At 42.0% G+C, this 17157-nt stretch overlaps 1 protein-coding gene across 4 annotated transcripts in view; it reads right to left on the reverse strand.

Moving 5' to 3' along the window:
• Positions 1–17157, reverse strand: part of RPS6KA5 (ribosomal protein S6 kinase A5) — a 190441-nt gene that overhangs the window by 38580 nt on the left and 134704 nt on the right. For all 4 annotated transcript variants that reach the window (XM_073349430.1, XM_073349429.1, XM_073349427.1 and 1 more), the window contains 2 exons: positions 4796–4957; positions 820–945 (listed from right to left, as the gene is read on the reverse strand). In XM_073349430.1, the coding sequence (XP_073205531.1) occupies positions 820–945; positions 4796–4957 (288 nt within the window). The remainder of the gene's footprint in view (positions 1–819; positions 946–4795; positions 4958–17157) is intronic.

The raw sequence follows: 17157 nt of genomic DNA on the forward strand, positions 1-17157 counted from the left end.
TTTAGTTCTATGTAATACTTTTGGTACACAGTCAAAGACACAATAAATTTTGGTCATAATTATTCATCTGCATTTAAAGATCCAAATATACAGTTTCAAAAGCGATCTCATTTTGGTAAACAACATAGTATAAATTGAGACTGTCTGATAATAATAATGTGTAATTATATACATAAACTTCTCTAATGGTGCAGAGAATACACACATATTTAAGACACTTTAAACAAAAATTCTGAAATTAAATTTACTATCAGAATAGCTTGAGCTACAAAAATATTTAGACAGTGTCAGGGATGATTTACAGATATTGATCCACGAACTGTGTGGTTATTTGGAGACACCACAATGATGGTTATCATACAGAATCTATTTCTAGCTGTATCTATCTATGCAAATATAGGCAGACATATCCTAGAAAGAGAGATGCGAGTTAATAACCGGAGCAGCTTTGAAAACATCTACTTACCTAGGGTGAGTACCATTTTGACAGTTGAGTAAAAGTATTGTTAATATTTTCATTGCTCTTCTGCTGGTAAGGGTGTGTCACTGTTGTGATTTTTAACAACAGTTTTTCAAGGTTGGACTCAAGTTATTTCTTAACTGTATAGTATGTAAACTGAATGCTCTAATTGGCGGAAGATCCATGACCAGACAAAGAGCAGATAACTGCATAATGACTGTAAATTACTTCTCAACAACTAATTAGTACTTCAGCCTCTGGATTCAGAATTTATTTAGCCTAAAATAAGATTATTACCTTGTAAATCATGAGCATCTTCAAATTATCAAGGGTTATTTTTATTTAGATATTATCATTACCTTCATCATAGCACTTCTGGCAATAGTTGTAACTCCAGGTCTTTCAACTCCCATATGAAATTGAACAGGATCTACTGTGGCTGCATTGCGCTTGAACAAGATAGAAGGAGCAACAAAAGAATATCCCTACAGAACAAAGACAGAAGATAAATGTAAAGTCTTGAGGTTGTCTATATAGCATATCATAAGGCAGACAGTAAAAAGTAATCAACTGAAAGATGGGTAAATGTTATTATATTCAAGGTAAAGATGCAACTTCATTTTAAATCAATAGAAAAGTGCCTTCCTGAAAGAGGTTATACAATCTTCTTTTCTTTAAAAAAAAAATTAAAAATAAGAGATTGTGTAAAAAAAATGTTCAGAAAATCTGACTCACAGATTCAGTTCTTTTTCATTGGTGACACAGGTTCATACTTCAAACTGGCTAGCTTCTCAAGACACCTATAGTTAAGGTATCAGGTAAGTTTACAGCGTGATGGGGCATATGTCTAAAAATTGCTCTAAATGGCAAAACAAAAATGGTGTGCTGCATTGTTAGGGGAGTTATCTTCAGTTAATATGTTCAATATATCTAGATCTACAAGAAATTCAAATAAATATTTAAAATTTAAGGTAAATATGTTGAATGTGATTTGTAGCACATGGAAATATTATAATGTTGATGTATTTTTGGTGGATATATATCCAAAGAAGTTGGATTTCTCTAACTGACTAAGCAAATAAAATCACTTAAAATAAAACAGTATGGATACTTCATAAACAGGGAAGGTTAATTCCCTGTAAATAATAATATATCCAAGACTACAGGTATAATAGTGACCTTACTGTGTAGGATTTTTAAAAATCTAATTTCCCCACAGTGTATATTTAAAGTGCTTGTTTGATCAATATTTTTTCTTAAGTAATTTTATTTTGTGTATTTGGAAAATAAGTGAAATTAACCTTTTGGAAAACAGATATTAAAGTCTACAAAAATTGACAGTTATTTAATACCACACAAACCATTAAAATATAATATCCTATTCTTTTTCAATTTCCCAGTGGACTACATGTTGAAAATGGCATTCATTTATGTTCATAATAGACACATACTTTAAAGAACACAACTTAAAGTAAATTCAAAGATATAAATGAAATATGTGACCAAAAAGAATTATAAGGTGTCTGATAAAATTTTCAAATGCATCTAAATCTCGCTGAATCTTTAAAAACATCTTTTCGGTGCTCCTGAAAATTATTCCCATCCTGAAATATTGTAAGAGCTCAAATCATTACAAATAGGAAGAATTCCAACTGCAGAAAGCACAATAAGAAAAAAATGTTAAAGTATTTTTCACCTGTGTGGACAGTGTATTGGTGGATTCCCGTCTTCTGTGGAAACATCTATAGGCCCAGGGCCAGAGGGACAAAAATCTGCAAGATTTTACCTCTACCTTCTCCTCACTGCACCCACAGAATCAGCGGTATAGCTATGTGGCGCGAACAGGGGCAGCAGACATAAAAAAGGTGCCACCCGCTTGTACTCACCGGGTGGCGCTCTGGGTCCTTGGTGGCACTGAAGGCCTCCGCCGCCGAGGAGCTGGAGCACCGCCGGGTGCGTAAAAGTTTAAAAAGGCGCCTAGAAATTAAAAAGATGATTCTTGTGCTCAGAGGGGGAGCGGGCGCTCCCCCCACTCTCTCCCTGGCTATGCTACTGCACAGAGGATTTCCATATGGCTTGAGATACAGTACAGTGTATTGAAGATGGGTGACCCTCCCCTTCTTCTTCATCTCTTCCCCTCCCCCCGAGGAAATGGGAGATCCACAAGTAAGGCAAAAACAATTAATTATCATTAAGACTAATTTGTACTCGGGCTGTTAAGCAATTAAAAAGAGTAATTATGCGATTAATTGCACTGTTAAACAATAATAGAATACCATTTATTTAAATATTTTTCAAGGTTTTATACATTTTCAAATATATTGATTTCAATTACAACACAGAATACAAAGTGTACAGTGCTCACTTTATTTTTTATTACAAGTGTTTGCACTGTAAAAAGACAAAATAAATAATATTTTTCAATTAATCTAATACAAGTACTATACTGCAATCTCTATCATGAAAGTTGAACTTACAAATATAGAATTATGTACAAAAAAACTGCATTCAAAAATAGAACAATGTAAAATTTTAGAGCTTGCAAGTCCACTCAGTCCTATTACTTGCTCAGCCAATCGTTCAGACAAAGAAGTTTGTTTACATTTGCAGGCAATAATGCTGCCCGCTGCTTGTTTGCAATTTCACCTGAAAGTGAGGACAGGTGTTCTCATGACACTGTCGCAGCCGGCGTCTCAAGATATTTACGTGCCAGATACGCTAAAGATTCATATGTCCCTTCATGCTTCAATCACTATTCCAGAGGACGTGTCCATGCCGATGAAGGGTTCTGCTCGAAAACCATCCAAAGCAGTGCGAACCGACGCAGGTTCATTTTCATCATCCGAGTCAGATGCCACCAGCAGAAGATTGATTTTCTTTTTTGGTGGTTTGGGTTCTGTAGTTTTTGAATAGGAGTGTTGCTCTTTTAAGACTTCTGAAAGCATTGTCCCTATCAGATTTTGGAAGGCACTTCAGATTCTTAAATCTTGGGTCAAGTGCTGTAGCTATCTTTACAAATCTCGCATTGGTACCTTCTTTTCGTTTTGTCAAATCTGCAGTGAAAGTGTTCTTAAAACGAACAACATGTTATACCGGGTCATCATCTGAGACTACCATAACAAGAAATATATGGCAGAATGTGGGTAAAACAGAGCAGGGGACGTACAGTTCTCCCCCAAGAAGTTCAGTCACAATTTAATTAACTCTTTTTTTTTAACAAGAGTTATCAGCACGGAAGCATGTCCTCTGGAATGGTGGCCAAAGCATGAAGGGGCATACGAATGTTTAGCATATCTGGTACGTAAATATCTTGCCATGTTGGCTACAAAAGTGCCATGCAAATGCCTGTTCTCACTTTCTGGTGATATTGTAAATAAGAAGAGGGCAGCATTATCTCCCGTAAATGTAAACAAACTTGTTTGTCTTAGCGATTGGCTGAACAAGTAGGAGGACTGAATGGACTTGTAGGCTCTGAAGTTTTACATTGTTTTGTTTTTGAGTGCAGTTATATAACAATCTAAATTTGTAAGTTGTACTTTCAGGACAAAGAGATTGCACTACAGTACTTGTATGAGGTGAATTGAAAAATACAATTTCTTTTATCATTTTTACAGTGCAAATATTTGTAATCAAAATATATACTTTGATTTCAGTTACAACACAGAATACAAGATATATATGAAAATGCAGAAATATCTAAAATATTTAATAAATTTCTATTGGTATTCTCTCGTTTAACAGTGTGATTAAAACTGCGATTAATCACGATTAATTTTTTGAGTTAATCACATGAGTTAACTGTGATTAATCAACAGCCCTAATTTGTACATATGAATAATCAGACAAAACCAGAATTCAGTTATCAAATAGATTAATTTGCTTCTGTATTTGGTTAAAAGAATCTGGTAGCAAAGATATTTCCTTATGTAATAGACCTGATCCTGTCCCATTGAAATCAACAAGAGATTTGACACTGACTTCCTTAGGGATTGGGCCCAAAAACGATACTAATCAAATCTAATTTTTCATATGTAACACAGTGGTTAAGTGAGAAACATGTATTATATAATAAAAAGTGTACAAGAGTGTAACAGTGGCTGTTTATTAAACTATCAACTCTACTAATAATTCACAATTTCTACCCTCAAGAAAGATTTATATAAAAGGTGTAACATAGCATAATTTAAAACTACATTAATGATCCAGTTCTGACCATTGATTCTGCATTCAACTCCCAGTAACTTCAATGGCAATCACAAACACACATGGCAAGGACAAAATCTGGCCATACATGTGAGAAATGTATATTTTAAGAGAGTTGTAATCTACAATTACCTGAAATATTCTCTCTGAAGTCTGTGGTGTGGCTGCAGGAGAGTATGTGGGATCCATTTCCGTAAACTCCTCTGCAAAGTTACTAACATCCAACTCATCCCGGATTACAGGTTTAAACGGAGCTGGTATTTTTTTGGCAGCTAAATCATCCCAGTTTATTTTCTAAACCAGAAATAACAAATGAACTTTGAATCAAAATGTAAATTTAACAAGACAGACATATTAAAAGGAGAGATTAATATTTTGAAATTGAAACAGCCCCTATTCACTGCTTATTGAAGTCAGGAAGAACTGTTGAGGCTATAAGAAAAGGAGTACTTGTGGCACCTTAGAGACTAACCAATTTATTAGAGCATAAGCTTTCGTGAGCTACAGCTCACTTCCTCAGATGCATATCGTGGAAACTGCAGCAGGCTTTATATATACACAGAGAATATGAAACAATACCTACTCCCACCCCACTGTCCTGCTGGTAATAGCTTATCTAAAGTGATCATCAGGTGGGCCATTTCCAGCACAATTTCCAGCTGGAAATGGCCCACCTGATGATCACTTTAGATAAGCTATTACCAGCAGGACAGTGGGGTGGGAGTAGGTATTGTTTCATATTCTCTGTGTATATATAAAGCCTGCTGCAGTTTCCACGATATGCATCTGAGGAAGTGAGCTGTAGCTCACGAAAGCTTATGCTCTAATAAATTGGTTAGTCTCTAAGGTGCCACAAGTACTCCTTTTCTTTTTGCGAATACAGACTAACACGGCTGTTACTCTGAAACCTGTTGAGGCTATGTATTCCTCAGGTTGGAGGCAGAAGAACTAAGTAGCGTTTGTGCATAGCCATATGGACACAGCTCTCAAAAAAAGTCTGATTGTGTGCTGAAGATAAATACTTCACTTAGAGCAGGGATCTGTCCACACAATTTTGAAGAAAGTAAACATCTGTCAGTTATAAAAATAATTCCCCCACCATTGCTTTGAACAAATCTATAGCCTAATGCAAAAAATGGCAAATTGAAATATGGCAAGGAAATAATGAGAAAAAGCACCTGAGTCTTCAAGTGAAAATGGTTCAGATTTCACTCAATTATGACACATTGAAAGAGAAATTTCTTACCTGATAATTTTCTGTTAGCAGCTTCTCTCTGAATTTATTACCAATGGACTAATGCCCCACCCCCCACACCTGTGGAATTTGGAGATGGTCCAATTTTGTTGCTAGAATGCCCAAAATTAAGCTCCATTCTTCAGCTCAGGCCACCAGAACACTTCTTCCACAGCTGCAGAAACAGTCCGGAAACCCATTATTAGCACTAAGACAACATGATTTAATATATTAAATTGGCCTTAAGATAATATATGTAAGTCTCCCTATACCAGACTACCAGGGTGGGTTGAATTCAGAGAAAAGCTGCTAACAGAAAGAAAATTATTAAGTAAGAAATTTCTCATTCTATTGCACAGCTTTTCTCCTCATCCATTACTTATAGGAAATAGTGAGCAGTAAATTCCAGAAGGGGAGCGCTCAGGGGGGCAGATATACTATAATAATTAAATTACGCTTAACAACAGGCAAGAATGGACATGCCTCCAGATAAAGCAAGAGCTTTATAAACTAAGGAGTTATGTGGGAACCAACTCAGTAGCACCTTCCTATTAAAAGACATCTCTGAAGAGAAATTAAAATTTGCTATGCAAATCTTCCTCAGCCTTCCTCTAGGGCTTCTGTGAACTGATTTCCAATGCCTAATATGCCAATTAGTGCATGGATTTTACATCTGGCTTGCAGCAACCTTGAGGCTGTAAGGCCTTGGCAGTTTGGAAAGAATGAAATGGACAGGATACAATTGGCATATGTACATCATATGCTTGAGATATATCTTTAGAGCTGTAGGAATACTCATTTATACCACAACCTTCCAAGGGTTTGAACAAAATGATGGGAGAACTATTTCCCCAGAATTGTGAAGAGATGAACTTATTTGAACGGAAAGCTATCTGAAAAGAACAACATGAGGGGGAAAGGAGTCCAGGAGAGCTGGCTGTATTTTAAAGAATCCTTATTGAGGTTGCAGGAACAAACCATACCAATGTGTAGAAAGAATAGTAAATATGGCAGGCAACCAGATAGGCTTAACAGGCCAAATCACACTTAGAGTTGCAGCTAGCAAGGGATGTTAAGAGTAACAAGAAGGGTTTCTACAGGTATGTTAGCAACAAGGAGGAGGACGGGAAAGAGTGAGCCCCTTACTGAATGGGGGAGGCAACCTAGTGACAGAGGATGTGGAAAAAGCTAATGTACTCAATGCTTTTTTTGCCTCTGTCTTCACGAACAAGGTCAGCTCCCAGACTACTGCACTGGGCAGCACAGTATAGGGAGAAGGTGACCAGCCCTCTGTGGAGAAAGAAGTGGTTTAGGTCTATTTAGAAAAGCTGAACAGGCACACGTCCATGGGGCCAGATGCTCTGCATCTGAGGGTGCTAAACAAGTTGGCGGATGTGATTGCAGAGCCTTTGGCCATTATCTTTGAAAACTCATGGCAATCAGGCGACATCCCGGATGACTGGAAAAAGGCTCATGTAGTGCCCATCTTTAAAAAAGGGAAGGAGGAGGATCCAGGGAACTACAGGTCAGTCAGCCTCACCTCAGTCCCTGGAAAAATCATGGAGCAGGTCCTCAAGGAATCAATTTTGAAGTGAGGAGAGGAAAGTGATCAGGAACAGTCAGCATGGATTCACCCAGGGCAAGTCATACCTGACAAATCTAATTGCCTTCTATGATGAGATAACTGGCTCTGTGGATGAGAGGAAAAGCAGTGGATGTATTATTCCTTGACTTTAGCAAAGCTTTTGATACTGTCTCCCATAGTATTCTTCCCAGTAAGCTAAGGAAGTATGGGCTGGATGAATGGACTATAAGGTGGATAGAAAGCTCGCTCGATCATCAGGCTCAATAGGTAGTCATCAATGGCTCCATATCTAGTTGGCAGCCGGTATCAAGCGGAGTGCCCCAAGGGTCGGTCCTGGGGCCAGTTTTGTTCAATATCTTCATTAATAATCTGGAGGATGGCGTGGATTGCACCCTCAGCAAGTTTGCAGATGACACTAAACTGGAAGGAATGGTAGACATGCTAGAGGGTAGGGATAGGATACAGAGGGACGTAGACAAATTAGAGGATTGGGCCAAAAGAAATCTGATGGGGTTCAGCAAGGACAAGTGCAGAGTTCTGCACTTAGGAAGGAAGAATCCCATGCACTGCTACAGACTAGGGACCGAGTGGCTAGGCAGCAGTTCTGCAGAAAAGGTCCTAGGGGTTACAATAGACGAGAAGCTGGATATGAGTCAACAGTGTGCCCTTGTTGCCAAGAAGACCAATGGCATTTTGGGCTGTATAAGTAGGAGCATTGCCAGCAGATCGAGGGATGTGACCATTCCCCTCTATTCGGCATTGGTGAGGCCTCATCTGGAGTACTGTGTCCAGTTTTGGGCCCCACACAACAAGAAGGATGTGGAAAAACTGGAAAGAGTCCAGCGGAGGGCAACGAAAATGATTAGGGGGCTGGAGCACATGATTTATGAGGAGAGGCTGAGAGAACTGGGATTATTTAGTCTGCAGAAGAGAAGAATGAGGGGGGATTTGATAGCTGCTTTCAACTACCTGAAAGGGGGTTCCAAAGAGGATAGATATAGACTGTTCTCAGTGGTACCAGATGATAGAATAAGGAGTAATGGTCTCAAGTTCCAGTGGGGGAGGTTTAGGTTGGATATTAGGAAAAACTTTTTCACTAGGAGGGTGGTGAGGCACTGGAATGGGTTACCTAGGGGGGTGCTGGAATCTCCTTCGTTAGAGGTTTTTAAGATCAGGCTTGACAAAGTCGTGGCTGGGATGATTTAGTTGGGGATTGGTCCTGCTTTGCACAGGGGGCAGGACTAGATGACCTCCTGAGGTCCCTTCCAACCCTGATATTCTATGAAGCTATAAGAATAACCTTTTTCTTAATGACAAAAGCAGTGTGGTTCCTGTATGTATATGGGGACTAATTTCAAAACTCGCCTTTCAAAAGTAATGGCAACAAGAAAGACCAGCCTCAGGCTTCTCGAATTTGTCATTGTGATTAAACTGGGCACCAGATACTCAAAAATAGAATCTGATGTGCCTGTCTACAAAATGCCACTGTGGCTGGTAACCATTTAAGGTGCTTGATTATCAGACTCCAACCAAACCTCCTGGAGAAACACTAGCGTAACTGAGATCACCAGAACTTTGAGTTTATTATAATAGTTGTATTATAATAGTATCTAGAGATCAGGGCCACACTGTGCTGAGCACTGCCCCAAAGAGCCTGCTGTTTCCCCTCACACCAGAAACGTAAATTTGACCAGATTAACGAATGAAATATCCTGGTTGAGTTCTGTGTGGATACCAAACTATCAGAAATTAATGGAGAATTCATGCTGAATTACACTTCTCTTCCAATGCTCATCCTGTTAACTGCAGGTGTGACCCAGTATGAATGGAATCACTGCTTCAAAAAGTCCTGTGTTTTCTGAATGAAAAACATGAAGTCTTTGGCTATCTGGAAAGTCCGAAGTGCTTTCTGGGTCAGTGGAGCACTAGGAGGACCACAACTTTCCCTTTCCCTCTTTTCTGTGTCCTTTATGTGAACTGTCTTCAAAGATAGATTCTTTTTGGCCCAGGACATTTTTTCCATTGCCACAGACCTCTGGTTTTGGAAGGTATATAAACAATCAATCATAAGCCAACCTCTAATGGGGTGGCATGCTTCCTCTGCAAGTACATAATTGCCCATTAGCTAGTATCTTGCATATTAAACCGATATCAGCTGAATCAGCCACTGGATACTGGACTCAATGGAGCACTGGTTCTATCCGATATGGCCATGTTTGTTGTTTTTTTAAGACACACCCTGATAGAGATGTTGTAATGAATTTAAAGGATGCGTATTATGAGATTTTAGGGTCTACAATGAAATTAGGGTTGGCTTCAGCATGTTGTTTGTATTTACCAGCCCACAAAGTATAATTTGGATCTGAAAATGATACCTAATTTTGCATTGCATCAAGTGCGTGGTTCTATGTCCTCAGAAGGAATTTCATCAGGCGCATTTTGAGAAACCCACTCAGGGGATAAAGTTGATGACTGGCACTAGCAATCCTAGCCTTTGGATGAACCCTCAGGAAATGACTGATGCAATAAAGTTTTGGTTCTTTGCAAATCTTTATCATTTTGTTTAAATTACAGAAAGAACCCTCTCTGTTTTGGCGTCTGGTGGTATGTCTACACTGCAATTAAAAACCCAAGACTGGTCCAAGATAGTTGACTCAGACTTGCACGTTGTTTATGTATGAGTATAGAGTGTAATGTGAGACCTGTGCCTTGCTGTGACTACCACCAAATACTTAAGACTCTGGGTAGAGGGAGGATCAGAAGGAAGAGTCTTGCACAGGAGTTGTGAGGTTTCAGACACAAAGGTTCTTTTTGTCTGTCATGCTGAGGATTTTTTTTTGGTTTGGAGGAAAATTTATCTGGCTTCCCTTTGAAGCTTCTGCTCCAGATTTCCCCCCTCTGCCAGGGAACAGTCCCTTCGTGGATATCCTTGGTGCTGGTAGCAACCAATGGATGGCTATGTTAGCTTTGACAGCGAGGGTTGAGGACTCTTTTTAATCTCAGTTATTAATATCTCTAATGTTCCCCCAAAAAGCTCTTTACCTGTAAGTCTGAATGAACAAGATATCCATTTAGGATGAGCGATGGCCATTCATGGGCATAACATGACTGCCTTGTAACCAACAAGTTCAAATTCACTGTTTGTCACAAATCACATCAAGGGTTTGACCAAGACAGAACCTGGGTCCCAGAAAGGTTCACTCCTAGACAATGAGTCACTTGTTTTTCAAGAAACAGACTTTCCTCACTAAATATATGAAAGACCTTTGGTCTTGAATGGCTATAGTGAGGCTTAGAAATTGCTGTGCAGTGAGTCATCACTCTTACAGTCTAGGGCCTTTTGGAAGGAAGTCCCTTTCTGAAGTTGTGACAGTGTCTTTCACTGGGGGAGCTTCTGCTGCACCAACTTTAGGCTCCCCATATTTACAAAATTTCTTTGTTTTTATATAAAACTTTGTTTTAACACTTCGTTTAATCAGATGTGCTCTTTTGAATCGCATGATGCCCTCAAAGGAGGCATCAATAGGAAACCACATATCTAATAATGCTTGAAAGGGCAGATAGTCACTAATATTGAGTTCCTTGCAAGCCAAACTGATTGACATTCTATCCTGAAAAAGTTCTGTGTTTTATTTGTTTGGGCCTTTTTTTCCTACAGTTGCATGTATAGTACTTTCTCCCTTGGCTGTTTACAGGGGGAGGTAGTATATTATTCATCCTAGCATGGAGCCCACACAATTTCAGAGGGATACTGGTGTACATAGCTCGATTGTAGAAGTGGCTCACTAGATTGTCCCCAAAAGCCTGAAATGCTGCCTGTCTGCTCCAGCAGGTTGGCTAGCACCCAAATAAATACTGTAGGAGCAACCTACCACCACTCAGGGCTTTGCTCGGTAAATCAGGATCATTTTGAACATGGGAAGGGATTTTTCACTTACCCCTCCGGAATCCTCATGTTCTGGTCACAGAATGCCTGAAGTGCTCTTAAGGTTTTAATGTGGCGCCTGTCTGTCGAGCAGGGCTGGAGGGACACAGAGGCCCTTTTCAACTTTTTAGACTCTGAGCTCCTTTTCCTGGTAGAGCAAGGGTTTATGGCTAGTGATTAGTAGCCCCAATTCCCATTCTGCTGTTGCCTGAAATCTGGGCTCCTTTCCCTGGCAGGGTGAGGGTTCCCATACCCATTAGGCTGCAGCCTGAGGCAGAGCTGCATAGAAGGATACAGGCTTTTTCTGGAGGCCCACACATGCTGCAGGGATGGGCAAGGGCCATGTGCATGATACACAGCATTAGGAATAGGGTCCTACCAAATTCACGGTCCATTTTGGTCAATTTCATGGTCAAGGGAATTTTAAAATTGTAAATTTCATTATTTCTGACATTTAAATCTGAAATTTCACAATGTTGTAATTGTAGGAGTCCTGACCCAAAAATGAGTTGTGGAGGGTTGCAAAGTTATTGTACTGCTACCCTTACTTCTGCACTGCTGCTGGCATGGTATGGTATTGCCACCCTTACTTCTGCACTGCTCCTGGCAGGAGTTGCCTTCAGAGTTGGGTGCCCAGCCAACAGCTGCCCACCTCTGAAGGCAGCGCAGAAGGGTGGCAATACCGCAACGCCCACTGCAACTCCCTTTTGGGTCAGGATTTCCAATCTGAGAAATGCTGGTCTCCCTCTGAAATCTGTATAGTGTAGGGTAAAGGCACAGAAAAGACCAGATTTCAGCCAGGGGGTTGGGGGGGGAGAGTTTCATGAAACATTTTTCATGGCCGTGAATTTGGTAGGGCCCTAACTATGAATCATAGAAGATTAGGGTTGGAAGAGACTTCAGGAGGTCATCTAGTCCAACCCCCTGCTCAAAGCAGGACCAACCAAATCATCCCAGCCAGGGCTTTGTCAAGCAGGCCTTAAAAACCTCTAAGGATGGAGATTCTACCACCTCCCTAGGTAACCCATTCCAGTGCTTCACCAAACTCCTAGTGAATTTTTTTTTCCTAATATCCAACCTAGATCTCCCCCACTGCAATTTGAGACCATTGCTTTTTCTTCTGTCATCTGCCACCACTGAAAACAGCCTAGCTCCATCCTCTTTGGAATCCCCCTTCAGGTAGTTGAAGGCTGCTATCAAATCTCCCCTCACTCTTCCCTTCCGCAGACTGAATAAGCCCAGTTCCCTCAGCCTCTCCTCAGAAGTCATGTGCTCCAGCTCCCTAATAATTTTCGTTGCCCTCTACTGGACTCTCTCCAATTTGTCCACATCCCTTCTGTGTGTGTGGGTGGGGGGGGGGGCAGGGAAGAGAACCAAAACTGGACGCAATACTCCAGATGTGGCCTAAAAGAGAGGAATACTCACTTCCCTCGATCTGCTAGCAATGCTCCTACTAATGCAGCCCAATATGCTGTTCCCTTTTTGGCAACAAGGGCACACTGTTAACTCATATCCAGCTTCTCGTCCACTGTAAGGGACCCTATCCCTACCCTCCAGCTACCTACCTCTCCCCCCAGCTTAGTGTCATCCATGAACTTGCTGAGGGTGCAATCCATCCCATCATCAAGATCATTAATGAAGATGTTGAACAAAACTGGACCCAGGACCGACCCCTGGGGTACTCTGCTTGATACCAGCTGCCAACTGGGAGAACCCCTGCGTGGGAGAAAAGCCACAGGAAGCACTCGCTTGGGGGGAGAAGGCACAGGACAAAAAGTTTAACCCCTGATTTTCACTACACTTGTTCCTTAACAATAGTAATCACTACTTTTTGAAGGACACGCTTGCTTTTGCCTTTTTAGGATTCAGAGGCTTGCAAGGCTCTGAGGCTTGCAAGACTCACCCCCACCCCCCGTATCATGAGAATTCTCTGATTCATAGTGGAAGGTATGGGAGCTGTGTAGAAGCCCTGTTTCTTTCCACAGGAAGCTAGAGATCCACTTCAGTATCTTGTGGCGGTGATAAGGAGGCAGCAGGAGGAGGACTATGGATCTTTTCAGGGGGTTTCCCCGCCAGTCTAGGTCTGTTGCAGGACTTACCCCGCAGAGCTGGCTGACTAGTTTCCTTCTCATCCTTAGACTCTCTTCACAAAAGCCCAGGAATTCCGACTGAGCTCTTCTGCATTGGAGTCCTGGTTCCTTGGGGAAGGGTGGGGACCAGACATACTGGTCTGATCGTGAGCCCCAGCTGGATAGGAACAGACAGGGCATAATTCATTCTCTGTAGAGCCCGTAAATCCTGCCTCGCTAGGGGAACACTGCTTATATTTAAGCTAGGTGTTTGCAGGATAGCTCTACTATGCCTGAGAGGGGGCAGAGGAGTCCAGGAGGGAGCTGCTGCAGCTGCAGATCTAAGTGATTGAAACCACCATGCTGCTATTTACCCAGTCCAGATGAGGAGGAGGAAAATGATTATAAATTGCAACTGCATGAAAATGAATAAAACAAAAGGTCTGAAAACAAAAATGGTTGTGAAAAGCGGAACTGCCAATTTGTTCTACTGCTGGACGCAGAAAATCTGGTGGCCTGATAAGCTGAAGGATGGAGTTTAGTTATGGAGTCTCCAGCAACAACCATGGACCACCTCCAAATTCCAGGGTTGGGGGGGCATTAGCCCATTAGTAATGAATGAGGAGAGAAGCTGTGAAACAGAAAAAAAGAAGTCAACTTTGTACACCCACACTATATTCTGAACAGGATTTGCTCACAATAAATAATAATAAATATAATAAAATACACAGATAAGGAATGCGATAGAATGAAACCACACATAATTTACTATGTTCTTATAACGTGCAAAGCAGTGGTAGTAGGACAATGACTTTCAAAGTTTCAGTTTGGACAGATGGGGGAGGATAAGAGATCAGGCAACAGAAACATATAGTAACTAAAACTGGAGATGACAGCAGATAAAGATTTTAATGGTGAGAATAGTGAAAAAAGAGCAGATTTGAGGTATATGAAAAACGACAATGGATACACTTTCACAAGATACAAGATATGTAGGGTACAGATAGAGGAGAGAAGGGAATAATAGTAAAAGATTACACCAGGGTAACTTATGCCTTCTGAGAAGATGGTTCTGTGGATGATTACCCACCAGAATCTAGAATGAGACTCACCATAATCATTTCAGTGAATAGCCAATAGATAGCAGCAACTTTAGTTCATTCACAATAGTCTGCTTTGAATTAATGATTAAACATAACTGGATGCATAATTTGTTTTATATACATGATCTGTTTCCCACCTTCTCCCCTGGTCAAAATAATCTCTGACAAAACTTCCTCACCACTGCTCTTCTTCACCACACTTGTTGAGCTCCATGTCTTATGGAGAGTTATGACACAGTGATCTCCATAAGGGACTCGGCAATAGAAGATTTGCTTTCATTTGCGCATCATCACAAATACCAAGACTCTTGCAAGTGACTTGGCAAACCTCACCCTAGATCAGTGGTTTTCAAACTCTGGGTCGCAGAATGTAAGGCACTGGGTTGCGGCGGCTTTGGTCAGCACCACCAACCGCATGTTAAAAGTCCCGTTCGTGGTGCTGCCGGGCTAAGGCAGGCTAATCCCTACCTATTCCGACACCGCACTGCGTGCCAGAAGTGGCCAGCAGGTCTGGCTCTTATGTGGGGGGAGCCCTGGAGCTCTGCACGCTACCCCTGCCTTGAGCACCGGCTTGCGTGCCTCCGCCTGGGAGTCGGTCCTGCTGCTGGCTGCTTCTGAGGCACAGCGCAGTCCGTGGTGCCAGGACAAGTAACAAGCCTGCCTTAGCACCCCCGCTGCACTGCTGACCAAGAGCGGCCTGAGGTAAACCAGTGCTCCAACCGCACGCCCCAATCCCCTGCCCCAGCCCTGAGCCCTACCCCAAATCCGGAGCTCCTCCTGCACTCCAAACCCCTCATCCCCAGCCCCACCCTGAGCTTGCACCCCAGCCCAAAGCCCTGACTGCCTCCGCACCCCAACCCCCTCCCCAAGCCGAGAGCCCCCTCCCACACCCTGAACCCCTCATTCTGGGTCCCACCCCTCAGCCTTCACCCCTGCACCCTAACCCTCTGCCCAAGCCCCCCCCCACACCCCAAAGCCCTCATCCCCAGCTCCATCGAGTCGCAGGCATCAACAATTTTCTTCAACTAGGTCGTCAGAAAAAAGTTTAAAAACCATTGCCCCAGATCAGCGGTTCCCAAACTTGTTCTGCTGCTTGTGCAGGGAAAGACCCTGGCAGGCCGGGCCGGTTTGTTTACCTGCTGCATCTGCAGATAAATGAATGTGGTAGATAATACAGCTCTGCCCAATCATGTATCAGTGAGAGAGCCTTGAGTAAGGGCATAATACTTAACAAATGTGTGTTCGGAAGTCCAAGTGGCCGCTTTATAGATGTCAGCCAGATGAACTCTGCATAGAAAAGCCACGGAGGTAGCTATAGACCTAGTGGAGTGAGTCCTGATGCAAGCTGGCGGAACTGTCTCCTTTAATTGATAGCACATGTGGATACAAGCAGAGATCCAATTGGAAAGTCTCTGGGTGGAAATAAGTGTCCCCTTGGATCGTTCTGCAATGGAGACAAAGAGTCTGGAAGAGCTCCTAAAGGGTCTGGTTCTATCCAAATAAAAGGACAAAGCCCTCCGTACATCCAGTGTATGCACTGTGGATTCGAAGAAGTTTGCATGTGGTTTAGGAAAGAAGGTTGGTAGGTGTATAGGTTTGTTAATGTGGAATGACGAATATATCTTTGGAAAAAATTTGGGGTGTAGTCAGAGGGTAACGTTGTCCTCTTGTCCATGATAAAAAATATCCTGTAAGGTGGGTCCGCCCTGAGAGCTGCTATTTCTCCTGCAAGTCTGGCAGAGGTGATTGCCACTAAGAATGCTGTTTTCATAGAGAGCTGTAAGAGGGAACAAGTGGCTAGGGGCTCAAATGGTTGTTGAGTTAAGCAGGATAATACTAAGTGAAGGTCCCACGGAGGAGTAGCAGGTTTAATATTTGGGTATAGGGATGGGAGCCCTTTAAGAAAGCACTTGGTGATTGGATGAGCAAACCAGAAGTACTGTTGATCTTGTTGTGAAAGGTTTAATAGCAGCTACGTGAATTTTGATGGAGCTGAAAAAAAGGCCGGATTGCTCCAGGTGTAGTAGGTAAGGAAGTATGGCTGGAAGAGGTGCGGAAGTGGAAAGAATTCGGTTGTTCGAGAACCACTGTGTGAACCATTTCCACTTCTGGAGGTATGTGATGCGAGGAGATTGTATTCTGCTATGTAAGAGTACTCTTTGAACCTGTTCAGAGCATGCTAGTTCGCTTTGTGAGAACCATGGAGGAACCAAGCTTTGAGGTGAAGCATGGATAGGTTGGGGTGAAGAAATTGGCAGTGTTGCTGCGATAAGAGGTTTGGAGTGAGAGGCAATGAAATTGGCGGACGAACTGACATTCTGGTGAGGAACGGATACCATGGCAGTCTGGGCCAGGATGGGGCAATCAAAATTACCATGGCACAATCTATTCAATTCTTTGTCAGAACTCTGTGGAGAACCAGTGTCAGGGGAAAAGCATACATTAAGTTTTGAGCCCATGAGATCAGGAGTGCATCTCCTATGGAACGTTTGCCCAATCCAGTTCTGAAGCAAAATTTGGGGCATTTCTTGTTCTTCGCAGTCGCGAAGACGTCCAGGGTTGGATAGCCCCAAACATG

Source organism: Lepidochelys kempii, chromosome 6 (assembly GCF_965140265.1).
Source record: "Lepidochelys kempii isolate rLepKem1 chromosome 6, rLepKem1.hap2, whole genome shotgun sequence".
Classification (NCBI taxonomy): Eukaryota; Metazoa; Chordata; order Testudines; family Cheloniidae; genus Lepidochelys; species Lepidochelys kempii.